This window comes from Patiria miniata, unplaced genomic scaffold (genome assembly GCF_015706575.1).
Source record: "Patiria miniata isolate m_02_andy unplaced genomic scaffold, ASM1570657v1 HiC_scaffold_16, whole genome shotgun sequence".
In the NCBI taxonomy this organism is placed as follows: domain Eukaryota; kingdom Metazoa; phylum Echinodermata; class Asteroidea; order Valvatida; family Asterinidae; genus Patiria; species Patiria miniata.
The window spans coordinates 14,413,344-14,440,465 of record NW_024037054.1 but is presented as its reverse complement, the minus strand read 5'-3'; the positions used below and the strand labels follow the sequence as shown (position 1 = coordinate 14,440,465).

At 43.3% G+C, this 27,122-nt stretch overlaps 1 protein-coding gene across 1 annotated transcript; it reads left to right on the top strand.

The window, feature by feature from the left end:
- The first annotated feature begins 4,679 nt into the window (after positions 1-4,679).
- On the top strand, positions 4,680-8,594 carry LOC119723251 (uncharacterized protein K02A2.6-like). Its single transcript, XM_038193815.1, has one exon. It carries the CDS (start codon positions 4,680-4,682, stop codon positions 8,592-8,594), a length of 3,915 nt encoding a protein of 1,304 aa, XP_038049743.1.
- Positions 8,595-27,122: the final 18,528 nt, after the last annotated feature.

Here is a 27,122-nt window from a genome sequence, read left to right as displayed (position 1 = left end):
TGAGATGTTTGAATAAAGCAATTTGATGCAAATTCGTCATTCTTCTACAACCAAAGTAATATGATTAACCCCAACAAAACTTGACATCAGAAAGAACTTGAGCATCCATGTTGATTTCAATTCGGAGCAAATTTGGATTGTCTGATCGAGCGAGTATTGGTTGACATCTGGATAAATTCATAGAGCGCCTTAACTTGCACATGATGATCAGCTCCAAGGGTTTCATTTGAGACAAATAATTTCCAATATCTTGGATACATCTCGCTTTGACTTGTTCTCAGTAAGGTTTTTGTAAAAGTGCGTGATTTTGCCGAGCATTAACAATGTTAAATTGCACCGAAAACACATTATGTACGAATATACTCTTTGAGACTCTCTGCAATGTTCTCATTCTCAAAGGAAGTCTTGAAGTCTGGAAATGAAGAAGAAGTCTGGGGCAAATACCCTCGGCTCTTATGAAAAAAAATGTATGCATCATTTCTTGGGCTGTCAAAGCTCGGCAGTAAGTAATTAATAAGTATTACACATGCACTTCTGAATCCACGAGACCCATTTCGATAATTCACAGCAAAAGAAGTTTGAAATCCTTTATCGACACTTGATCTAGTTTCGCAGACATCAAATAAGTCCCAGTACTGGACGTCACCAGCGTTTTCCGAGTCGGTCTTTTTGAAAAATCTGAGGTCTTATCTCCCTGCTTACGAAAGCTCCAGCGGGTCCGTGAAAGCGGGAAATAGCGTCTCAAGATCTTTTCCTTACTCCCGTCTGAAGCCGGCAGTTGGCACATCCTCGTACTCGTTTTTCAAGAGGTAATCCTATTTTCTGTGCCCCAGAACGTTTCTTCCCGAGGCGAGACGAGCAACAAGGAGAGAAGAAACTCATGGGTATAGGACAAACTGAACGGAGTCCACCCGAAGACGGTGTTATTTAATTGTGAATAACATGCATGGAGAGGTAGCAGATTATGTTCTCTTTTTTTCTGATGTTCTTGTGACTGAGAACAAAAGTCGCCAGACGGTCATCATTCCCTGGCAAGGTTTATCTAGGGATGAAGAAAAAAATCCATTTAATGATCGGAGTGTGTAGCCGCTAAATTAAAGTACGATGTGATAATGTTGGAAAGCATGTCCTGACCTTCTTTTCACCTATACTCAATCAAATATAAACATAGGCGTCTCGTAAAGGAGAGAATGGAATAGGATGGAATGTCTGGAAAGGTGGAATAGGCTGGAAGGATGGAATAGGCTGGAAAGAATGGAAGAAGCTGGAAAACAGATTTGGTGTACTGAAAAACGCCTTCTTATGGGAAATGTATTGGTAACTGACTTTTATGGTAACTGTTGTAAAATTGACCTTCCAAAATCTCAGAGTAACATTAGGCACTGCAAGTTATATCCTTAAAATGGCATTATTGTCCTTTCTCGCTTAGCGTTGGTAAACATCATCAGCCTTCCTTTTCGGCAATTGCTAAAAAAATATATTACTATAGAATTAAAAATCAAAGCAAGTTTTATCCGAAGTCTTTCTTTTTCTACAGTGACAGGTAAAAGTATTCACTTTTGGTTAATACATTAATGAATTAAGTGTTTGTAAATTATTTAAAACTGATGACTCACGCAAAAGACACATGCAGTAAGAAACCACAGGGGCGCTCTTCTTGAGTGGAACGTATAACCTCCCCTCATTATTATTACGAGTACAGAAACAGACCTGTATGATTATTTGATCCGACTAGTAATATTATTTTAAGTCGGGAAATGACAAATCTCACTATTTGGGTTTTCTTGGTCTCATTTTCTTTTCAAACTGAAAACTTGATTACACATCATGCAAAGTATTGCCAACAGTCTATAGGAGCAGGCAATGAAAGAAGTGTAACAACCCAGGCTTTTTGGTAAGTCTGCACGAATGTTGTAGATATCGAGATCTGAAAACTGTTTGTTGAACCTGAGGCTGCAGACAACATTACGCAGTGCCGTCCTCCCAGACCGATGTTTAGGTCGGGCTTACGTGAACAAGCAGACAGGCAGAAATCTCGATGGCAGGCATGCAAAGAAAGTGATGGAGAAAACAGGACGAGGTTTAACATCACAGTACATAGAGGGTTAACAGGGATTTCAATTGATGCTACAAGATTCCCTTAAAACTGGATATGAAGAGAAGAGAGATTATTACATGTAACTTGAACATTTAAGCTATAAAATGTGAGTTTCTTTAGTTTTTTTTTTTTTTTTTTTTTTTTTTTTACAGTTGTGGCTTTATCAAGCCAAATAGGCTGCTATCGTTATAAGCACCATGACTTTAAACTTTTACCAAGCTTTATATAATCTCCCTTCACCATGTATATTAAGCAAGTTTGGGTAAATACATGTTGGAGTGCTGATGGATTACACGAGATAGTTGAACTGAGGTTCAGCTTGGTTAGTAGCTCGTCACTTGAAAAAGAAAGAAAGAATTGTATGGTCAGGATCGTGTGATACCGCTACAAATCATCATGGTTCCAAACGATTTACCTGTCAACGATACGGCAGCACACGAAGGTGCCAGCGCTATGAGGAATGAAGCAATCAATGGGCGGTATGTGTGCTACGCGTCACGTTATGGAATGTGTCAAGTTATACCAAGTGCAAAACAGACCGTAATTTGACAGAGAGTTTACCGTGAAGGAGAAACAGAATCAGAGGTTTTGGGCATCAGTTTTGTTTTTATTCACAAAAAGGAGGCCGCCTGAGCTGAAGAGTCGGAGGTAATACGACAATTTACAAATTGATGGGTTTTCCAGAATGAGGAGCAAATCTATAGTCTTCCGGGCAAAACGTTAGGATTGATAAGACGATAATAATGTTAAATGAAACCAAAAATGCAATGTGTGTTTAACCAAAATCCAATCGTAAGGCCCTTTTTATTGTCTTGTAAATTCCATTGAAAACATACAGGCTTACTTGACAAATGGTGTTTAATTTTAAATTTAGACCAAGACACGCCTACACTTAAATTGCCTCCACAAAAGACGCAAATGCAACACAAGATATCTTGTTATACGGTCAAGAAACACTCTCCAATGAATCGAGCCAAGCTGCATGAAGTTTATAGGAGCAGCTCGAACCAGAGTGAAGGTATGTATTCTCCACACGAACTAAACGATGATGAGCTAATGGTTCTCAATGCCAGATAAGAAGGCACGGCAAAACCTCTCAGCTTCTACGGAGAATACAAGTGCTTATACAGACAGGCCCGGGTTTAAGTGATTTGAAGCCCTAGGCACCATGTGTTCCGTTAGGCCCTACTCCACCCTAGGCACCGGCACAAGCTATTAAAGTGCAAAGCACTGTGCAAATCAAGCCATGTCAAACTGGTGTAGGTCCTTGCTCTAAAACCATGTTGGCACCAATTGAGGGCGTCAATCGCTTTTAAAATGTGGGGATGGTACATAGGCCTAAATCTTGATCAGAACTAATGCGAGTGCAAAGCCTAACGGCGTGGGTCCGCTTGAGGGCCCCGAAAAAACTGTTTCTGGATGGTCTGTGGTGCGATCTGTGGACCATTTCTGACCACTTTATCCAAAAGGTCACCATTTTAAACATGATGTTGGAGTGTGGATTAAGTTATTCTGAGCTATATAATCAAATGAAGGACACAATCGTTTATTCTGAGACGAAATTAGTGAAATGGGGTGGGAAACGACATGTCCCCCCGTCCCTAATCGATCGACGCCCTTGGATGGCACCATGCTCCAGAACAACAGACTTTACACGTAAATTACTCACGTATGGGGGCTACATGCATGCCTACATGCTGTACAGCGTCAATTGGTGAAATCGAAAATGTCTCGAGACACACTAACATTTTTTAAAAAAGTAATTTCTTCTCTGCTCGTGGGTGTTTGTGCAGTGTAGGCCTATTTATGTGTTTGATTGCATCCTGCGGTATTTTCGTAGGCCGTCGATTTTTCGTGTATGCCCCGAATATTTCGTAGGCCTTGGCACAGTGCCTACTATCCTACTATCCTGTAATTTAGCCCGAAATTATATCGGGCTGCAAGTATCGTGGAACTGCTACAGGTGACGGACCAGGCCTTAACATTGTTGGAAACTTGTCATAGAAATAAGAGCTATAGGGCTACTACCGATATATCAGAGAGTTCCTCCTAAATATTTTATAACGGTTGGAGAAATATAGTGAGACTGTAATAGTCTAAGTAGATGTAATCGCGTAAGATAAATAGCGTTATCATGTACACATTTTTTTGCAGATTCGCTGACCTCTGTTTATGTTTCCATTTAGTTTTCACAAATTGATTATCACTGAAATTCGTTGCAGATTGTATTTAGGCTTGAATGCAGAGACTGTATTTTGTTTCTTTCCTGAAAAAAGATGAAATTATATCCCGTGAATTAATGCTCAAGCATTTGAAAAACTGTGGGGAATAAAACAAAAATGTGCTAGCCAAACATTCAGGGATCGGATGGGCCATAACTGTAGCGATTCCCATCTAATCGATGCATTGTAGCAAGTCTAATCCATGTATCCCAGCATGCATCACTCCTAACATGGCCGCTTACATGTTCGTATGTGAACTCGTGTTGTCGTCTAATAAACCTGGAATAGTTCCCAACATATCGGAGTCTATAACTTTCTTCATGGTGTCAGTAAGTACAGGATTCGCTTCTTAATACATCATGGCTACTTTCGGCAATATTGGAGAGTTTTGTGAAAAGAAAGAGACATGGGAAATGTACACTGATCGTCTCGGCGAATATTTCGCGGCGAACAATATCTCCGACGCAGCACGCAAAAGGGCCATACTCAACTCTGTCGTTGGTTCACAAACATATAAGCTGATTAGCGATCTTCTTGCCCCTAAGAAACCAAACGAAGCTACATATCAAGAACTAGTGGACAGATTAGAGAAGCATTTCAAACCCACAAAGTCTAGCATCATTGCTCGCTTTCAATTCAACAGCCGCTGTCGGCGATCTGGTGAATCAATCGCCGAATATTTAGCAGCACTACGTGCACTGGCCAGTGACTGCAAGTTTGGCCAAAACCTTGATGAAATGCTGAGAGACAGACTTGTGTGTGGCGTGCAGAATGAACGCATCCAGAAATCCCTGCTTGCCCAACCAGAGGACAAACTTGACCTCAAGCGCACAGTGGAACTTGCACAATCAATGCAGCTCGCAGGTGATCAGGCAAAGATGTTGTCAGCCTCTACCAGCACAATGGCTGAATCAAATACCACTGTCAACGCTTTCAAAAAGAAACAAGCTCAACGCCCAAACAGACCAACATGGTCAAATCAACGGCAGACATCTGCACGCAGTAGTTCTACACAGCATCAAAAGCCCAGAAAACCTTGTGGAAATTGTGGAACTTTTCACAAGAGGCGCGAATGCCCAGCCTATGGCAAGACTTGCCACAAATGTAACAAAAAGAATCACTATGCTGATTACTGCAGAAGCAGCCGCCACGTCTACACAGTAAACCCCGATTCATACTCGGAGGAAGACGAACCTGCCGTGGATGAGCAAGAATTATTTTACGTTCGAGCCGTGGACAACACCAACTTGAACTTGAAACATGACATCCACGCTACGCTTGTGGTGAATAACACACACGTTCCTGTCCAACTTGACACTGGTGCACGTTGTAACGTCCTGCCCATGAATGTTTACAATGTCATCGCACCACCTAAGTCCATCGATAATTCAAAGTCAACCAAGCTCATCGCTTATGGAGGAACCGAGCTCCACACAGTTGGACTAGCTACACTGCCATGTCGCATTGACTCATCGCAGACTGACCATAATATTGACTTTCACATTGTTGACACACAAGTGAAAGCTATCCTCGGCTTAACCGATTGCCTCCGTCTAGGCCTGCTGTCTGTCAATAACTTAGTTTACCATGTCTCCAATGACACCACATCGCCTCAAGTCTTCAAAGACTACGAAGACCTGTTTGACAGCTCGCTCGGGTCACTACCAGTCATCTACACCATGACCATAGACCCCAATGCTACGCCGGTTGTCCGACCCCCACGTCGCATCCCTGCTGCAATGCAAGACAAGGTCAAGTCCGAACTGCAGCGGATGACTACCCTAGGCGTGATCACTCCAGTCTCCGAACCGACAGACTGGGTTTCCTCCATGGTCGCGACTCATAAGAAAAACAGCGAAGAAATCCGCTTATGCATCGACCCTCGCGACCTTAACGAAGCACTGAAACGCCCACACCACCCTACCCGAACAGTAGAGGAAGTCGCTGCCAAGATGGATGGTGCGACAGTTTTCTCAGTGCTTGATGCTAAATGCTCGTTCTGGCAGATCCCCTTGGATTACGAATCATCACTGCTGACTACATTCAGCACGCCATATGGCAGATACCGCTATCTTCGCATGCCCTACGGCCTCTGTTCTGCCTCCGATGTGTACCAGAGAACCATGGAGCAGATATTCGCCGATCTGCCATGCTCCATCATCGTAGATGACATACTAGTTGGTGGACGCACTAAAGAGGAACATGATCGAAACCTCAAAACTGTCCTTGATCGGATACGCAAAATCAACATGCGCCTCAACCCAACAAAGTGCCGCTTCGGTCTTGAACAAGTCTCATATGTCGGTCACGTCTTCACCGCCAGTGGTCTTAAGCCTGACCCAGCCAAAGTCAGTGCTATCACCGACATGCCTCCACCCAACGACGTTACTGCCCTACAACGCTTTCTTGGCATGGTGACATACCTGGCCAAGTTTGTACCCAACTTGAGCGACTTAACAGCCCCACTACGCGAGCTCACACATAGTGACATCCATTGGTGCTGGCTAGAGCAACACAATGCCGCATTTCTAGCAATCAAGGACAAGATTGCTAATGCGCCGACACTCACGTACTTTGATGTCCGCAAGCCAGTCACGTTGACCTGCGATGCCTCCAAGTTTGGCCTTGGCGCAGCCTGCCTACAAGAGGGTGCCCCTGTCGCGTATGCTTCACGTACCATGAGTGACACTGAACAACGCTACGCACAGATTGAAAAAGAACTGCTTGCAGTTGTGTTTGCCTGCACCAAGTTCCACGACTACATATACGGTAAAGACATCGTAGTCGAAACTGACCACCAACCATTAGTCACCATCGTCAAAAAGCCTCTGCTGAGTGCCCCTGCGCGGCTTCAACGCATGCTTCTCCGGTTACAGAGGTATAACATCACCCTCGTGTACAAGAAAGGAAAAGAATTGTTCCTTGCCGACACTTTGTCACGTGCACCCTTGACAACGACCGGTACTGAAACTGATGACCTGCAAGTCATGACCCTCCTGCCAATCTCTGACATGCGACTTGAACAGCTCAAGAAAGCAACTGCCTGTGACTCTGCCATGCAACAGCTCACTGATGTCATCAGTCGCGGATGGCCTTCGCATATCAACAATGCCCCACCAAAGGCCCACCCCTACTTCGCGTTCAGAGATGAACTGGTTCTCGACCGCGGTATCATCTTAAAGGGACATAAGGCCATCATTCCCAAGTCACTACGCGCAGAATACATCCAAATACTGCATGAAGGTCACCCAGGCATCGAGGCTACCAAACGCAGAGCCAGAGATGTAGTTTACTGGCCATCAATGTGCCTTGATATCGAGCAGTCCGTCTCTGGATGCACAGTTTGCAACGCTACCAAAGCCCATCAACAGAAAGAACCACTGAAAAGCTACCCCCCACCCAGCCTACCATGGGAACACATTGGAGTTGACCTTTTCCATTGGAACGGTATGGATTACCTAGCCCTTGGTGACTCATACTCCGGCTGGTTTGACTTCGCTTCACTCGACAACACCTGTGCCTCTACAGTCATTGAGGTACTCAAGAGACAATTTTCCATCCATGGAATCCCCTGCATCGTTATCAGTGACAACGCACGACAATTTGATTGCTTCGCCTTCAAACAATTCGCACAGTCATGGGGCTTCCAGCATACAACCAGCAGTCCCCATTTTCCCCAGTCCAATGGCCTTGCAGAAAGCTCTGTCAAGCGCGCCAAACAACTCCTCGAGAAGACAAAACGCGACGGTTCAGACCTCTACCGAAACCTGCTGAACATTCGCAATGTCCCAACCAACCCCCAGCTAGGCTCACCTTCCCAACGTCTCATGTCACGGCGTCTTCGCACAACCATCCCTACCCCGACGCCACTCCTTAAACCCGCCATTTACACACGCGTCACAGCACAGTTACGCAAGAGGCAACAGCAACAGAAGTCTTCATACGACAAATCTGCCAAGCCCCTCCGACCACTGACACCAGGGCAAGTTGTCCGTCTACAATCACCCGAAGGGCACGATCAGCTTGGAATTGTCCAAAAGCATTCCAGAAACCCCAGATCGTACATCGTCAATGCCCAAGGCACACTCTACCGCCGCAATCGGAGACACTTATTGCCAGTCCCTGAACCACCTCCACAGCAACAACACTCACCTGACTTCTACTTACCGCCACAGGATCCACTGCCTCAGCCTGCCATCCCCCACGCACCTCCACCACAGCCAGTTCTCACTCGTTCCGGTCGCATCTCGAAGCCAAATCCTAAATACACTTAACAGTTTTGTGTGACTGTTATTGCTTCGCCCGCACTGGATTTGTGTGTTGTTCCAAATTTCATGCTGAAATGTTTATTTCATAAAGCTGTTTTATTCAAAATGTTAAAACTAAACTTAGAAGAGAGGATGTAGCGATTCCCATCTAATCGATGCATTGTAGCAAGTCTAATCCATGTATCCCAGCATGCATCACTCCTAACATGGCCGCTTACATGTTCGTATGTGAACTCGTGTTGTCGTCTAATAAACCTGGAATAGTTCCCAACATATCGGAGTCTATAACTTTCTTCAATAACAATGTCCCATGCCAATCCCTTAGGACTCTTCTGGGATCTCGGCGGTCAGTACACACTTCCTTCCCTGTCCATCCATGTAACCCCGGAGGGCCAGGTACCATGTAAAAGCAAAGAGCTAAGGGAGGAACAAGGCGGCATCCTAAGCCCTGATCCTCCGAGTGGACCACATGCCCTGAACCTGTACGAAGATGCCAATCTGGACTTCACAGACAGCCCCAGCAGCAGTGCTTACCGATTAAGCTAAGGTACTGTTGGTATTTTAGAACGGTGAATAAAAACCTTTATAGAAAGAGTCGGACAGCGCATGTTGAAAATTAACATAACACATGCGGGGTCGAACCACCGATCCTCCACCCGTGGGTCAGCAATTTTAACACTAGGCTATTTCGCTAATTACAGTTAAGATGGAGTTTAAAATCCAAGAACCATTCATTGTGTTCTTAAAATCAGGTCGTTGAATTGGTTTCAATTGTTGACGGGTTATTTTGTCTTTCAGATGTAGAGCGACGGTGCTGCCCGCCAATTATAGTTGCACTCAGTTGCGTAACGTATTTTGTGTGTGTGCCTCTTCTTGGCTCTCGATCTCGTTTGTATAGGTTTTCCCGGCCAAGTTAGCAGATTTGGCGGTCAAATTGGTGACCAATCACTCATTTTCGCACGAATTTGAATGCACAATGAGATCAACATTCAATTAGCTAAAAACACCAATCAATTTAACATTCAAAGCATGCGATTTTACATTTTAATCATGCAATTTTAACAACAGGGCATTCAAATTAAAATTGCACAAACGAGCATCCAAATACGCCGAAGCTTCCAGCTGTGTAAGTTTGGTCATTCAACTTCACCATTAAGCAGACATTTGTGAAAAGTAAGCTAATGAATTCGAAATAGGTTTATGTCATTCCGTTGTTTGTAAGAATTATATGGAGTGCCTTTGTTCCAACTTGGAAGTATATGGATATAAAACCTGTCTCCAACAAGATTCTGCCAACACTCTGATCACCGTGCACACTGTTAGCTTGAAACACAAGAAATATCAAAATGGCAGCTCATGGGCGTTACATGAGAATTTCAGATGTAGATGCACGGCAAGAGATCGATGGCTAACATACCTGCAGGAGACAGTATCCTCATCATTCCAAAATAAAGACAGACAAAAAGGGACTCTAAGATTATTAAATATCTAAAAAAGTTAAAGAGATATAAACAAGTATGTAACCGAAAATCACATTTGAAAACAGAAGATCAAAAACCCAAAGATAAAGAATTACGAACATATAGATTTATGTGAACACGATAAAAAGAAGGGAAAACATCACCTAAGTTCACTGTTGCCTATAGGTTCGTTGTTTCATTTAATGCCCCCTTTATGTTTAATTTGTTTAAATTTTTACTTCTTTAGAATAAAGAGACAGATAGTAGACACTTTGAAAAAAAATGAAACAGAAAAGCAGAAATTATAAAAAGATGCAAGAAATAAAAAGACTCGCGTCGTATGCTTTCGTTTTATTTTATTTTTTTTGAATGCAAAAAGTGCTAAATAGAATGCACGGAAATGAACAAGAAATCAAGAATCTCATGCAAATAACCCTTGACCAAACCGACTGCTAAATTGAATGATCATTTAAACCAATTGGCATAACTTCAATTTAGGATGAGTTAAACATGAGAATGTCAGGTCTTAAAACGAATTTGAACGCCTGAAATCTAATACGAACCACGGGAATGACAGCAGGGCGCTACTCTGCTTCAAATTGGCCACTATCAAGATGAATTCGAATGTAATTTTTGTGAAATTGGCCGGGAAAACCTATACATCCTCCGCCAATTCAGACATTACAATGTTCTAATCTCAGCTCAATAAGCTTCAGGTGAAACAGGACCAGATGACATTTATGTTGATGCTATTAAAGTACAGAGCATGCACTGTACAAATCAAGAAGGGAAAACTGGTATAGGTCCCAGCTCTAAAAGCCTGTTGGCACCAAGGGCGTCAATCGCCTCTCAAAAGTGGGGTTGATGGGCGGCATCATAGGCCTCATTATCTTGATCAGAACTGATGTGAGTGCGAAGCCTATCCGTGTGGGGTTCGGGGCCAAAATTCACAAAAATACCCACAACTCCCCCAATGTGTTTAAGACATACATGAAATCAAAGTTTATTTCATTATTTTTTAATTTCTGTTCATTTTTTTGGGTAATCTAATGACTTTTGGGAGAAATGTTCACCCAAAGATGATCACCCTCTAAAAGTAGTGGAGAAGCCCATCGCCATCTTGATAAATGATGTCAATACACTCCATTGCGAAATAGAGCCATTGTAGGGCCCAATCTCATCCAAATTGCACAGAAATACAAGCTTGCAGTAATGTGCAAGGCTTCTGTCTTTCTTTTCTTTTATTCTTCTATTTTTTTTTTTTTTTTTACAAAAATTCAAGTTCATGCCCACAAAATGTTCAAATAGCAGATAATCTGATGGACATACAATTGTGATTTGGCTGGCGTAGGCAATTACGGGCCTATTTACAGGTCTGCACCCTGCACGTCATACGGAGCTCGGATGATGCCATTACCCATCATGCAACGAAGACCTTTCCAAGAGTGTTTGCAGGAAGGTGACCTAGATTCTCACAGGGGTGCCTATGTAACTTCTACCCATCAAACAATTGCCCGTGGCCAACTCGCCCACTCCGATCCTGCACTCGAGTCCATAATCCTACATTTTTTTCTCCACCGATTTGGAAGTCCGTCCATGTCGTATTGAGTAGTGTCGTACCGATCCAAACACTCGATACGAGCGGGATGAGCCAGACATGCCTGCCAGGGCCTGCAGGGCTCCAGCCCCGGTCAATAATGACCGCCAATCACGCTGTGACGGGGTCAGTGTACCGGGCCCGGGTCCTGTTCAGACGAGTTTTGTCTTTCTGTCCGTCCTTTCTTGCTTTTAAGAGGGTGAGGAAAGACAGCATGTGTCGCATCCTGTTTTGCAACTTGCAGGTGAATGGAGTTTCATGCAGGAACATGAACTTGGTGCCAGCAAACATGGATTTCCACTTCCTCAGAATTCGGCAGGTTTTAAAGGTGAAATCCTTCATCGGATTCGAGGCACGCAGAAATATAGATTTTGAGGTAATTTTGGGTAACATTTGGCTTATTATGAAGACTGGGGATTGCGTCAGGGTGGATAGCAGCGGCGTAGCCAAGGGGAGGGAGGGGGAGGGGGAGGCCAGGGGGTGCACTTCCCCCTCCTCAAACATAAATCGTCGCCCCCCCAACTGGAAATTTGTTAGTCCTGTATTAAAGTTACCATGGCCACGCCGCTTTTGGAAGCGGGTTCTATTACATTACATTACATGAGCCGCCACAGAATAGAAGTTAAAGGGTCCATGCAATTTTAGGCCTACACATTTATTAGCAAAACTGTGATGTCATTCCAGGCAGAAATCTCAATGCCACAACACAAAGGGTTGCTAAAATTTTAGATATTTTGCCGTGTCGTAAAGTTTTTTTCTTTGGTTATTCGTTGGTGTGTCAGTGTGTGACACTTTTAAAGTCAATGACCAAACCTTGCTCACAAATGTTTTCAATGAGCAAATTTTGGGTTCACACAATTTGAACAAGAAATCTCCTAAACTAGTGTCTTCCTAAAATAACATCACAGCAACAGCACCCTCAGACTTCTGGAAAAGCATGCAACATTAAAATATTTAAAGGAGTGCACTTTTCAATAAAATTTACCAAACAGGGATGACAAACAGTTTCTATACATTTAAGAGGAGTAGAAAGTTGCACAAAATGTGTTCCTCAGAAAAATTCATTTAAGCTCAAGATTAATTCAAGCTTAACATCTCCTGTCTCATCCCTACTGTTGCATAGGCAACTCCTCATGAATGTGTTTTATTTGGCGCCAAAGGAGTGTAGTTGAACTCAGTTTAAAGTGGCTTGCCTATTAGAGATTAAGGGACCTCAAACATGTAATGTTTGCTGGTCAAAGAGGGTCGGCCTATAGTCGTCTTTTTACCTGTCCTATCTCACTGACTGACTGATCTACTGTCACTTGTTAATTACATTTTAGGCCTCACATTGCCCCCCCCCCCCCGAAAAACCAACCTCTGATGACTTCTCAGACCTAATCGGTCTCGGACCAAAACATGTACTAAATTTGCCTAGTCTGAGATCTTGTTGTCAGAAGTCTTCGAAATCAGCAACTAAAATTGACATAGTATACAATGAACTGAGCGAGAAATCCCTACCTGTCTGCTCCTCTCAGACAGTAGGGCAATTAACTATACAGGTGTAACATTATTGTCGCGCAATCCTCAACAGTCCAGCAAACATTTCATTTCCTGATCTGGGCCATCAGACAGTAGCGCGGGGCGCCACTCGAGTACGACGACCGTGCGACGGGCCGGCCAATCAACTTCAAGCCAATGGGTGGCGACATGCATGTTTGCGTGGAGCGTGGCTACACATAATAACAGAATCTGTTGAGCAATAAGGATACATATTAGGAGTTTGCATGGAAGCGCCATCTTGGAACCAAAACGAAGTTTCAGTCGCATACAAAAAACCTCATTGGCGTCACTGCTTATTAAAGGTAAATGTCACATAAGAATCTTTGCTAGCAGCCCAACCTGCCTTGAAGCCTCCTTTTCAAATTAACTCTAAATCCCACAGGGTAACAACAAGGAATTGTTCCGGTGCATAAGAGTACGAAGTTTAAAATGTTTCTTCGAGGCTGGTCCTTTCCCTGGACATTTCCCCATCCATATTTCCATTGACGTGGCGCAATATCCAACAAGGGGACCACCACTTATGACATTGTCTTTTTAAAGCATTTTTCTCCTGCAAGTTACAGAAAAAGTGATTATTATGCTCAATGCGCTCAACACTTTAGATCGTAAACAGTTTTTTTCCCCGGACCGTCCCCTTAGCGACATTGTCTTGTTGTAACTCAAAAATGAGACATCGTTGATAATAAATTAGATTCAAGCCATCAATTTACGTCCAGAAACATTCATCATATCATAGTGTGTTATTGTTATTACAACAACTTAATTAACGACTCGTAAACGTTTATTTAAAAACCATATATCAAGGTAATTAGTTTCCTATCATTTCTGAAGAAAAAAAATAAAATACAGATTTTACGAGGTCGTTAACTTCTGGGATTTATTATATAACAAGACTGAACTGCCAGTCAAAATTATCATGCCAGAAGATATCTCCGTTTAATGTTTGTCATCAGGCCGTCAAAAGAAATGTAAACAAACTTTTCTCGAGGGGCAACGAAAGAACTATTTATAGTCCGACATTTGTTGACAAGTCTTTCTAGTTGGCGAACGTCCACAGCTGATTCGTAATAAAGTCTCGAAAGATTTCGCACTCCCTTGTCTCTATTTCAAGGCAGTAGAATTACAACAAAATTCGTCAGGAAAAAATCTGATTCAAACGGTCATTATTCAAATCCACTCTGAAAAAAAGTTTAAAGGATTACAGTTGCATCGATGTTTTTACAAGAACCTTAACGCGGCCTTTACATATCCCTTTAAGCTGTCTGGATCAGAATGTTGAGCAAACTCTTCAAACTTGGCAAGATTGAAGCGATTAATGTTACCGCTACTATCAGGAGATAGGACTACGTAAGTTTCAGATTACCGTCTCTCTCTGGAAGACATTCAAGCCTAGGGTAATGCATACTTATAACTGGATAAGTTGCGAACATGTCCCAGACACAAGTAGATCTACTCTTCATTATTGTCGGTCTCTTGTCGAGTCGACGTTTCAAGTGTATGACATCGTGTATAAAGACTGTTACAACTTTCGCCACTCTACGCAATCCAGGTTTTTAAAATCATAATCTGACAACTCGCGTGAACCATCCCCCCTCGAAAACAAATTAAATGTAAACGTTGGTTACTTGATCAGCACCAAGACTTCATGTGTTCTATTGAACAAATCATCAAGTCAACTGCTTTTTAGTTTAGCGGGAAGAAGGGGTTATCGTGTACCCTCTGAAATCAACTCCTAATTGACATCTTTAGATCAGAAAAAATGTGTAGAAAACTATTTGCTATATAAAAAATCAAAAAAGTCCCACTTAGTGCCGCCATTATCGAAAAATATTTTCCACTATATCACCGAATTAGGTGATAAATAGGCATTTTCACATTCTTATGCCTCAGACACATATGGTCACTTCCACAATAGTTTTATTGTGATCTCTGACCTTGAAAACCTGGGTTAAGACACCTAAATCGTTCAGTTGTCAGCAATATTTTTGCAACAATTATAGTGTAAAATAGATTTTTCGGTGATGGCGGCATCAATTTGCATAAAAACAATACGTGGGAAATTTTTTGAATGTTTTAAAGGGAATATACATCATTTGCTTTTGCTGTAATTTTCAGAAATGGATTGAATGGGGAGTTGGAAATATATAGCAAATATAGTTACACTGACTTTTTTGAGGTTTTGTGTTCGAAAATGCTATAAAAACCAAGAAAAACGATCATTTTCCTGTAGTCTGGTTCTCTGACTCCATATAAGAAGAAACAGAGCAGTTTACATACATTGAGGAATTGTAAGGTCAGGGAACCAGTCTAGCTGGCTCGTACCCATTCATAGGTTTGTAATCGATTGCAAACAAGTGCGATGGTCAATTGGGGCCAGTATTTGAAAAAAGCCAGTTGTTTCCAACGCTGATCGGCCAATCAGCGTTGGAAATTGATACAAAAATACCACTTTTCTTGAAAATGACAGTATACCAGGTGCCATGATTTTACAGGATGCTTTACACTGTCGTTCACTAACAGTCCAGCAAGGTATTTCGAAATGATTTGGTAGTTTTATTTTTTGATGTTTTCAAATGTTGTATTTTCCCTTTAACATAAATCGTTTTCTACGCATGTTTTCTGTTCACGATACGTTGATTAGAAGTTGATTCTGAAGGTGCACTATAACCCCTTCTTCCCACCCAACTATTTAGTTTTCGTCATTGTTGGATGACAGTCGATAAACATTTGACATTAACATTTTGAGATCTGATCGACATTTGACGTTCGATGGCTCGATTTGGCGAATCAATTTGACCGGAACTTTGACGAATTCTGGCTTAAAATTCTCGGACATGCAAGTTCAAGCGTTTTAAACAGCGCCCTCTTGCATCAGTCAGAGTTGGCGATGAATTTTGACATGCAGTTTAAAATATGTCTCGAGTTTATATTCATTTTTTCCTGCTTAAGGGTATAACACTTTTGAGGGTGAACAACCATGTTAGTGCTGTTTACAAAGAATTCATTGTAATCATACGGGAAAAACCTCTCTCTTATACAAAATACAGAGAAGGTGTTGGAAAATTAATTGCTCTCACTCTCTGTATTGTAAAAGGCGATGAAATAAAATATTATTATTTCTTTTATATTATACAAGTACTGCGTCTTTGAAATTGCAAATAAGACCTGTTTGCCCAAATGAACGAGTCATCAAACCAGATTGGGTTAAGTTCCTTGTTTTGCAAATGTTTCTCCCATCGTCGAAACATTGGATTAATCCCTTGTTCGGCAAGGGTGTTCACAAACTTCCGCTAACGTTTTGAAAAGAGGGTGCACTACACAAATAACGGTCGACAAGGTCCTTATTGTGCAGACCTGCAAATCGACTCCCTTAGACGGTCCTACTAAACTGCGTCAACAAGCGTCAACAATTGTCAACAAGCCTCAACAGTCGTCAACAAGCCTCAACAAATTTTGTATATGCTTTTGAACATTAAAAGTAGCTTTATATGGTAGAAAAAGCAATAACGAACATCTTCTGCGGATCATTTAAACTTAAAATTATATGAAAACTTGTTTTATTGAACGCGAAATGTACGACGAGTTTGTCAGTAAGTGTTGGCCGCCATCTTAGACCCGATGGTTATTACAAGTACTTATTACACGTAATAAGTAATACATGTGTATATACTTATTACCGTACACGTAAATTATTAAAAATGCTCACAACTCTACAAGGTGTTTGAGACACCCATCAAATCAAAGCTTATTTCATAATCTTTCAGTTTCTGTTCAATTTTTTGGGTGTTAACTGAAAATTCCATCAAAATATAATCGCCCTTAAGAGCAGTCCGGAAGCCCATCGCCATTTCATAAAAATGGACGCCTGCGCTCCATTGCAAAATAGAGCCATTTTATGGCCTAAATTCAAGATGCAAATATACTTGTCGACGCGAGAAAAAAAGGGCCTCCATGCTAATTGGAAATTAACTAAATTTCGACAGCAATGTTCTGCGCATTATACCTTACTGGAAAAAACTACCATGTTGATGTAAATTCTGTCTTTTGATTGGTCATCAAGCACGGGCATTATCCGCACACTTGGGACAACTCAAAAGAGGGCGCCCTACACAAAATGTGGGCACCACTAGTGGGAGACCGCGTTGCACGTGTTTCAGAGGCCGTTCTTTGTTATTTTAATGTAGTAACTATGAACGCACAAAAGGTTTCATAATGCCTATCTACAAAACCAAAATCATTGCCCTTTATTGTCAACACGAGAAATACATGCTAACTGCAGCCAACTGCAAGTGCTAACTGAAAAAACAAAACAACAAAATTTAGATTTCATACAACAGGTATTTCTTCAGATATCGTCCGGACGAATGTGTTGTTTTTGTTTTATTAAATTTCACTTTATTTTGATAGCACTGGACACACCTTATTGATTGTTGTGGTTATAATTACTTTAATTTCTAACTGTTCCTTTCGTAATATAATAGGTATGTGTAGGACCTCACGACAAATTAGTAAACAGAATTTCATTTGAATGAGTGTTTTGTTTTTTGTTCAATAAACTTGAATACCATTGGGAGATTCTTATGACATTATATGTTTGTGCTTTATATTTACATTAATGCTGAAAAAACTGTCAGAATTAAAAAGGATTGTTGTCGTGGGGGGGGGGGGGGGCATTGTTTTTCCGCTGCATGAAATGTTAATTTTTGGCAATTGGTTGGACCAAGTTCTGGGATGTTTTAACTTACAAATAATTGATGTTGCCATTGTTTCTGACTTTTTTGTGATACCGTAATCTTATTTTCCCTAATATACCCCAAAACGGGTTAAAATGCACACAATATGGTGTTAGAAACAGGAGCTTAATATTGATCAAGTGTCCATTTACCCCTTTGGGGTTTTTAATAATGCCTCTTACACTAAGTAACTGCTCTGCATTTTTTAAAGTCCTGTTAGTGTGTGGAGTATAAACAGCTCAATTTTCCAGTAAAATATCAACGTATTTTCGACCATTTGTTTAATGGAGTGATTCTTATTGCAGGCCTTGATTGCATGTTGTAAACAGTTTGCGTTAATACAAAAACTGTATAAGTGGTAGTAACAAACATATAAACCCTTGGACCTATGATATGAGGACATAAGGGAATCGACGTTTCTCTTAATACAAGTTTGTAATATAACAAACAATTTTGGCTAGGTGCGGTTTAGTTTGTATATTTTGTGTGCGTAATTTTTGATTACACACTCCAAGTATGAAACAGCATATTATAACTTTATGAGAATAAAAGCTACAAGTTACTTTCTGCAACTAATTTAATACAATTGGTTTATATTTAAATTGTAAAATGAAAGTACATATTAGTTATGAAAAATAAATGGCGGGAAAAGCTGGCGGCTCTTGACGTCTTTCGCTACCACCCAATATATAAGTTGTTGTACTGTGTTTAATATGATTGAGTAAAACTAAGACGTGTTATTATTCCGCCTAAATGGTGGTTTTGGGATTAAAATGGACGTCAGGGAACGATGGGCCCAAGAGCGGGTGATAAGAACCTTGAAAGCATTGATCAAAGCGACCATGATCCCTTGCAGGCTTGTTCCGGGGAACCTTTTGATTTTGTACCTGACTTGCTCACTGACTGTCATGGTGATGTAGACTAGTAGCCTGGTCAAGAGAACCGGGAATAGCTATCGTATAGGATTACCCCATATAATGGGTTCGATCCGGTTAACCATTCTGAATCATGCAGTAACATGGAATAGAACCACGTGTGCTCTGGGACCATGCTTGCATGGTGTATACGCAGTTCCAAGTGTGGAAAATTCAAACTGTGATTTAATTGTACATCTATAAAAAATATATATTTCTCCGGTTGTGACAGCTCTTGGTGTTCATTGTGTTTTTTTGGGGGGAAATTAACAAAGTAATATAATGCCGTAGTTTATGGTCATTGTCACATCATAGAGACTTGTCCTTTCTTTTTGGTCACTTGCAATCACAGGATTTTTTCCAACCATCTGATGTTTTATTTGCAAAGGAAATTAATTGGGGGTTACTTCATATGCAGACCCAACAAATTTACCGGTAACTTAAATGTAACCAGGATTTTTAGAAAATATATATATATTTTTTTTTGGGGGGGGGGGTCTTTTCTTGGAGGCAGGGGGCGGGGAAGAAGTGAAAATCATCAGTCATAGGTAATTGTGGTTACAGAAAGAAGTCCTCCTTGTTTTACTGCCAAATCGAGATATTGTTGTGCTATTAGAAATTTATTTTATCTAGCTTAATAACACATCTTTCCCCCTCAAGGTCACACAATACGTATAGCACGGTATTTTAAAAGGTATCATTAAAGAGCAGGAAGGCAGTGACGCACCCAAGGGGGGGGGGAACCCTCAGGGGACTTGAGCCCCCCCCCCCCACAAGAGGTTGTAATTGTGTCATTTTTTGGTAATTTTTTTTAACAATTTGAACTTGGTGATACGTATGTGGCCTATTTTCGAAAAGTATAATAGGGGACTAAGTGGCGCCACCAACGTCAAAATAGTCGGCACTCAAAAACAAAACACCAATTTGTTTTCTGCAGCAGAAAAAAATTGGGCAACATTTCAGGAAGAAAAATTAACTTCTACAAAATTTAAAACAAAATAATTATGAGCCCCCAAAGGCAAATCCTGGGTGCGCCACTGCTAGAAGGACCTGATCGGTAAAATCTTGTTTTTCTCGTGCGCAATATTTTGCCTTTTAATACTCTGTAGATTTGATACCGTCGTGTCAGTGCAACAAGGTCGTATGTCAATTCTTCAACAAGGTCGTATCTCGCGCGTATACGCTCCGAACAACAACGTCGTCGTTTATGCCATTTTAGGAGATACGACATTGTTGCACTGACATGACGATATTCTGCCGCGACATATCACTTCAAGTGGCGATTTCTCTTCCGTGTTTGGTTAAGGTACCTTTTGACTGCGATACATAAGAGCCATGTCGGTTGGCGCTGACAGGCCTTGCTATGGGATTTACTGCACAAAAACGAAACTAGTGGCATCATGTACGTACATCTGACAATTAGTGGCATCATGTACGTACATCTGACAATTAGTGGTATCATGTACGTACATCTGACAATTACTCCAAAAGTTTCAAGTCTGAAACCTCGCCGATTTGCCAGCTTGTTGGCCTATTCATCAGCTCTCCAACAGGCTAAAGTTTGTCCAAATCCATCTATGTTATGGTACTTTTAGACTGCGATACATGAGAGCCGTCATGATGTCGGTTGGAGCTGACAGGCCTTGCTAAGGCATTTACTGCACAAAAAAGAAACTAGTGGCATCATGTACATACACTGGACGCTCATTCTAAAAGTCTGAAGCCTTGCCGATTTGCCACCTTGTTGGCTTGTTTAGCACCTTTCCAACAAGCTAATGTTTGTCCAAATCCATCCATGTTAAGGAACCTTTAGACTGCAATACATGAGAGACATGTCGCTTAGACTGACAGACCTTGCTATGGCATTTACTGCACAAAAACGAAATTTGTGGCATCATGTACCTACATCTGACGCTCAGTCCAAAAGTTTAAAGTCTGAAACCTTGCCGAGTTGCCTGCTTGGTGGCCTATTCATTGCTTTCCAACAAGCTATAATTTGCTATAATTTGTTAAGGAACCTTTAAAAGGCGATACTCCAGAGCCATGTCGGCTGGCACTTAGAGGCCTTGCAATTGGACTTACTGCACAAAAACGAAGCAATTGGCATCATGTACCTATATCTGGCGCTCACTCCAACAGTTTAAAGTATAAAGCCTTGCCGATTTGCCAGCTTGTTGGTCTATTCATCCGCTTTCCAACGAGCTATAATTTGTCCAAATCCATCCATGTTAAGGTACTATAGTAGCTACAAAGTAGCTACAAGTACTAGAAGGCTGCAGACAATATTTCTGTTCAGGATGGTTTATTATCCACAACAAATAACTCAATTTTACGAGGCAAAGTGGAACAGCGAAAACATCGGTATGACATGTGATTGAACGATGAGAAATCTACAGAGTGTGCGAACTTTGACCTTAGTGTTCACACGCTGTCCACAGAGGGCGCACTAACAATAACACAACAATTTAGCTACTACAGGAGCCCCCTACCAGTGAATGTTAATGAACGAAATCTGTTAGTGTCTTAGGCCAATGCACATGGCGACCTGATTGCGTTCTGGTCACCACAGATGGAGCAATCACTGGTTCAGGTGAGTGAGACAGAGTTTGAGTGTCAGAATTATGCTCATCAAAATAAGCAGGCTTAATCCGATCAATACATACAGTGTCTGTGCGACCAGTAATGTCAATGACAAAGTGTTTGTCTGCGCGGCTGATAACCCTGTATGGTCCGTTATAGGGTGGCTGGAGGGACTTGCGTACACCATCATAACGCACGAAAACATGGGTACATGTGTTCAGGTCCTTCGGCATATTAACAGTTCGCTGTTGCTGTCGACGGGGCGGTCAACATAATCTGCTGGGTCCAACAGTGGGGCAGCGCTGTCAGGCTCGAAAAACTGGCCTGGCAGTCTTAGCGTGGTGCCGAAAACGAGCTCAGCTGGACAATGGCCCAAGTCTGGTTTGACAGCAGAACGAAATCCCAGCAGAATAAGTGGGAGTGTTTCTGTCCATTTCGTGGGATCATCTTGCGCTTTAAGTGAAGCCTTGAGCTGGAGATGTAGTCGTTCGACCATGCCGTTTGCTGCTGGATGATAGGCTGTAGTGTGCATGTGTTTGCAGCCAAGGAGCTTGGTGAGGGCGCGAAACAGGGCCGATTCAAATTGACGGCCTCGGTCAGTTGTCACCGTTGATGGGGTACCGAAGTGGGAAACCCATCTATCAACGAAAGTTCTGGCGATAGTCTCGGCCGTTATGTCGATGATTGGTATGGCCTCTGGCCATCGCGTGAAGCGATCCACAAGGGTGAGTAAGTAGCGTTACCCATTGGATAGCGGTAGGGGTCCCACTATGTCGAAGTGCACGTGGCTGAATCGAGCATCAGGAGTGGCGAATGTATCGAGTGGAGTATGGCTGTGTCGGTGCACTTTCGCATGTTGACACGCTATGCACTCACGTGTCCACTGGCGAATGTCGCGATTGATACCTGGCCAGACGAATCGTTCGGTGATGAGTCGTTGCGTTGCTCTGATACCAGGATGTGCGAGGGAATTGCGAGTCAAAGACAGTTCTACGGAGACTACTAGGCACAAATGGACGTGGTGTGCCCTTAAAAGTGTCACAAACGATCTGCGATGTCCAAGTAGTCAGTGGAATGTCTGCGAGATGGAGTGATGTCGAAGCTGTACGAAGTTTCTGCAGTTCATCATCACGTTCTTGCATGTCGGCCTTGACATCAAAATCGATGGCAGATGGGAGGGTGCCTGCATTCAGCTGGATCCGAGACAGTGCGTCAGCTGGGGCATTGTCAACACCCTTCACTGCTCGAATGTCCGTGGTGAATTGCGAAATGAAGTCCAGTTGGCGGATTTCGCGTGGAGCGTGTCGGTCTGGTGATGCCTTGAATGCATACGTGAGTGGCTTGTGATCTGTGAGGACATAAAAGTGACGTCCTTCCAACATGGCACGAAAGTGGCGTATGGTCAGGTAAATGGCTAACAGTTCCCGGCCAAAGGCGCTATATCGAGTCTCCGCTGGTTTGAGTTTGCGTGAGAAGAAGGCGATCGGCTGCCAAGCGTTGTCAACTCTTTGTTGGAGGACAGCGCCAACAGCGACGTCTGAGGCGTCAGTCATGACACATAAGTCTGCATTGGGCTGAGGATGTGCGAGGGTGGCAACATTAGCGAGAGCTGACTTGATGTTGTCAAAAGCCGCTTCAGCTGCGTCAGTCCACTGCAGGCTCTTTGACTGTCCGCGGGATGCCGTGAGATCAGTGAGCGGTTGGAGGATGGCGGCTGCATGTGGTATGAACCTCCGGTAGAAGTTCACTTACCCAAAGAACTCCTTGAGTTTGCGCTGTGTCGTGGGTCGTGGGAACTCGCGGATGGCTTGGGTTTTCTCCCCAAGTGGGCGGACTCCTTGGGAATCCACGCAGTGACCGAGGAATTCCAGGGACTCCACACCAAACTGGCTCTTCGCTGGGTTGACGACGAGTCCATGGTCAGACAAGCGATTGAAGAGCTGGAGAAGATGTCGTTCGTGTTCTTCCGCATCAGCACTAGCAACGAGGAGATCATCAATGTATGCATCGCAGAAGTCGAGTCCGCGGATGACACTGTCAATGAATCTCTGAAAAGTTTGCGCGGCGTTGCGGAGACCGAAGGGCATTCGCACAAACTCGTAGAGTCCGAAGGGTGTGGTGACTGCAGTTTTGGGGATGTCAGTAGGCTCCACCGGAATTTGGTGGTAGGCTCGCACCAGATCGATTTTGGATAAAACCTTGGCACCATGCAGCGATGACGAAAAGTCGTGGGTGTGCGGTATGGGATAGCGGTCTGAAACTGTGCGATCGTTGAGTGCTCGGTATTCCCCACAATGTCTCCAGTCCCCTGGAGTCTTCTTTGGGATCATGTGGAGGGGTGAAGCCCAATTGCTGCTTGATGGCCTGATGATACCAAGTTGCAGCATGTGGTCAAACTCCTGTCGAGCAATGTTCAGTCTATCTGGGCGAAGGCGACGAGGACGAGCCGAAACCGGTGGACCGGTCGTGGTGATGCGTGACGCTGTGCTTGACTGACTTGTCATCATAGCATGGTCTCGTGATGTCCGGAAACTGGGCTAGTAGTGCACGGTATGGCGATTGGGAGTCGACTGTTCTTAACTTTGGATGAGGTGAGGGTTGACTGCACATGACACCATTGACACTGATATTGGTCGTGGCATCTAACAATCGACAATGGCGCATGTCCACCAACAGGTTGAAATGGCGTAGAAAATCCGCACCGATGATGGGCTGGTGGACGTCTGCAATGACAAATACCCATCTACATGTGCGTCGGTGCCCTAAATCCAACGTGAGTGACCGTTCTCCATAAGTTGAAATGGGCGAGCGATTTGCAGCTTGCAAGTGACAATCTTGTCGGGGTCGCTGGCGTTCAAGTCGCGATGGGGGGAAAACACTCACCTCTGCCCCTGTGTCAATGAGGAAGCGTTGTCTTGTCGTGCGATCCATAATGTGGAAGAATACCACATTTAGAGTGCACTTTCGAAATTAACTCCATCTAATTCCATTTTGTTTTACAAACAGCAACATGAATTCAAAACGACTGCGCCCACAATGGTTTGAAGGCTCTTCTGCGCAAAAAAAAGTGAGGAGTTAGCGCTCTGGTGATTTAATATAGCTCTATGGTATGGGACTTGCTGCACAAAAACGAAACTGGGGGCATCATGAACCTACGTCTGGGGCTCACTCCAAAAGTTTCAAGTCTGAAGCCTTGCCGATTTTTCAGCTTTTTGGCCTATTCATCCGCTATCCAACAAGCTATAGTTTGTCAAAATCCATCCATGTCAAGGTACCTTTAGACAGAGACACATGAGAGCCATGTCGGCTGGCGCTGACAGCCCTTGCTATGGGACTTACTGCACAAAAACGAAACTGGGGTCATCATGTACCTACGTCTGGGGCTCACTCCAAAAGTTTCAAGTCTGAAGCCTTGCCGATTTGTCAGCTTGTTGGCCTATTCATCCGCTATCCAACAAGCTATAGTTTGTCAAAATCCATTTATGTGAAGGTACCTTTAGACCGAGACACATGAGAGCCATGTCGACTGGCGCTGACAGCCCTTGCTATAGGACTTACTGCACAAAAACGAAACTGGGGGCATCATGTACCTACGTCTGGGACTCACTCCAAAAGTTTCAAGTTTGAAGCCTTGCCGATTTGTCAGATTGTTGGCCTATTCATCCGCTATCCAACAAGCTATAGTTTGTCAAAATCCATCCATGTTAAGGTACCTTTAGACCGAGACACATGAGAGCCATGTCGGCTGGCGCTGACAGCCCTTGCTATGGGACTTACTGCACAAAAACGAAACAGGGGGCATCATGTACCTACGTCTGGGGCTCACTCCAAAAGTTTCAGGTCTGAAGCCTTGACGATTTGTCGGCTTGTTGGCCCATTCATCCGCTATCTAAGAAGCTATAGTTTGTCAAAATCCATCTATGTTAAAGTACATTTAGACCGAGACACATGAGAGCCATGTCGGCTGGCGCTGACAGCCCTTGCTATGGGACTTACTGCACAAAAACGAAACTGGGGGCATCATGTGCCTACATCTGGGGCTCACTCCAAAAGTTTCAGGTCTGAAGCCTTGACGATTTGTTGCCTTGTTGGCCCTTTCATCCGCTATCCAACAAGCTATAGTTTGTCAAAATCCATCCATATTAAGGTACATTTAGACCGAGACACATGAGAGCCATGTCGGCTGGCGCTGACAGCCCTTGCTATGGGACTTACTGCACAAAAACGAAACTGGGGTCATCATGTGCCTACATCTGGGGCTCGATCCAAAAGTTTCAGGTCTGAAGCCTTGACGATTTGTCGGCTTGTTGGCCCATTCATCAGCTATCCAACAAGCTATAGTTTGTCAAAATCCATCCATGTTAAGGTACATTTAGACCGAGACATATGAGAGCCATGTCGGCTGGAGTTGACAGCCCTTGCTATGGGACTTACTGCACAAAAACGAAACTGGGGGCATCATGTGCCTACATCTGGGGCTCACTCCAAAAGTTTCAGGTCCGAAGCCTTGACGATTTGTCGGCTTGTTGGCCCATTCATCCGCTATCTAACAAGCTATAGTTTGTCCAAATCCATCTATGTTAAGGTACATTTAGACCGAGACACATGAGAGCCATGTCGGCTGGCGCTGACAGCCCTTGATATGGGACTTACTGCACAAAAACGAAACTGGGGGCATCATGTGCCTACATCTGGAGCTCACTACAAAAGTTTCAGGTCTGAAGCGTAAACGATTTGTCGGCTTGTTGGCCCATTCATCCGCTATCTAAGAAGCTATAGTTTGTCAAAATCCATCCATGTTAAGGTACATTTAGACCGAGACACATGAGAGCCATGTCGGCTGGCGCTGACAGCCCTTGCTATGGGACTTGCTGCACAAAAACGAAACTGGGGGCATCATGCGCCTACATCTGGAGCTCACTCCAAAAGTTTCAGGTCTGAAGCCTTGACGATTTGTCGGCTTGTTGGCCCATTCATCCGCTATCCAACAAACTATAGTTTGTCAAAATCCATTCATGTTAAGGTACATTAAGACCGAGACACATGAGAGCCATGTCGGCTGGCGCTGACAGCCCTTGCTATGGGACATACTGCAAAAAAACGAAACTGGGGGCAACATGTGCCTACATCTGGGGCTCACTCCAAAAGTTTCAGGTCTGAAGCCTTTCATGATTTGTCTGCTTGTTGGCCCATTCATCCGCTATCCAACAAGTTATAGTTTGTCAAAATCCATCCATGTTAAGGTACATTTAGACCGAGACACATGAGAGCCATGTCGGCTGGCGCTGACAGCCCTTGCTATGGGACTTACTGCACAAAAACGAAACTGGGGGCATGATGTGCCTACATCTGGGGCTCACTCCAAAAGTTCAGGTCTGAAGCCTTGACGATTTGTGGGCTTGTTGGCCCATTCATCCGCTATCCAACAAGCTATAGTTTGTCAAAATCCATCTATGTTAAAGTACATTTAGACCGAGGCACATGAGAGCCATGTCGGCTGGCGCTGACAGCCCTTGCTATGGGACTTACTGCACAAAAACGAAACTGGGGGCATCATGTGCCTACATCTGGGGCTCACTCCAAAAGTTTCAGGTCTGAAGCCTTGACGATTTGTGGCTTGTTGGCCCATTCATCCGCTATCCAACAAGCTATAGTTTGTCAAAATCCATCCATGTTAAGGTACATTTAGACCGAGACACATGAGAGCC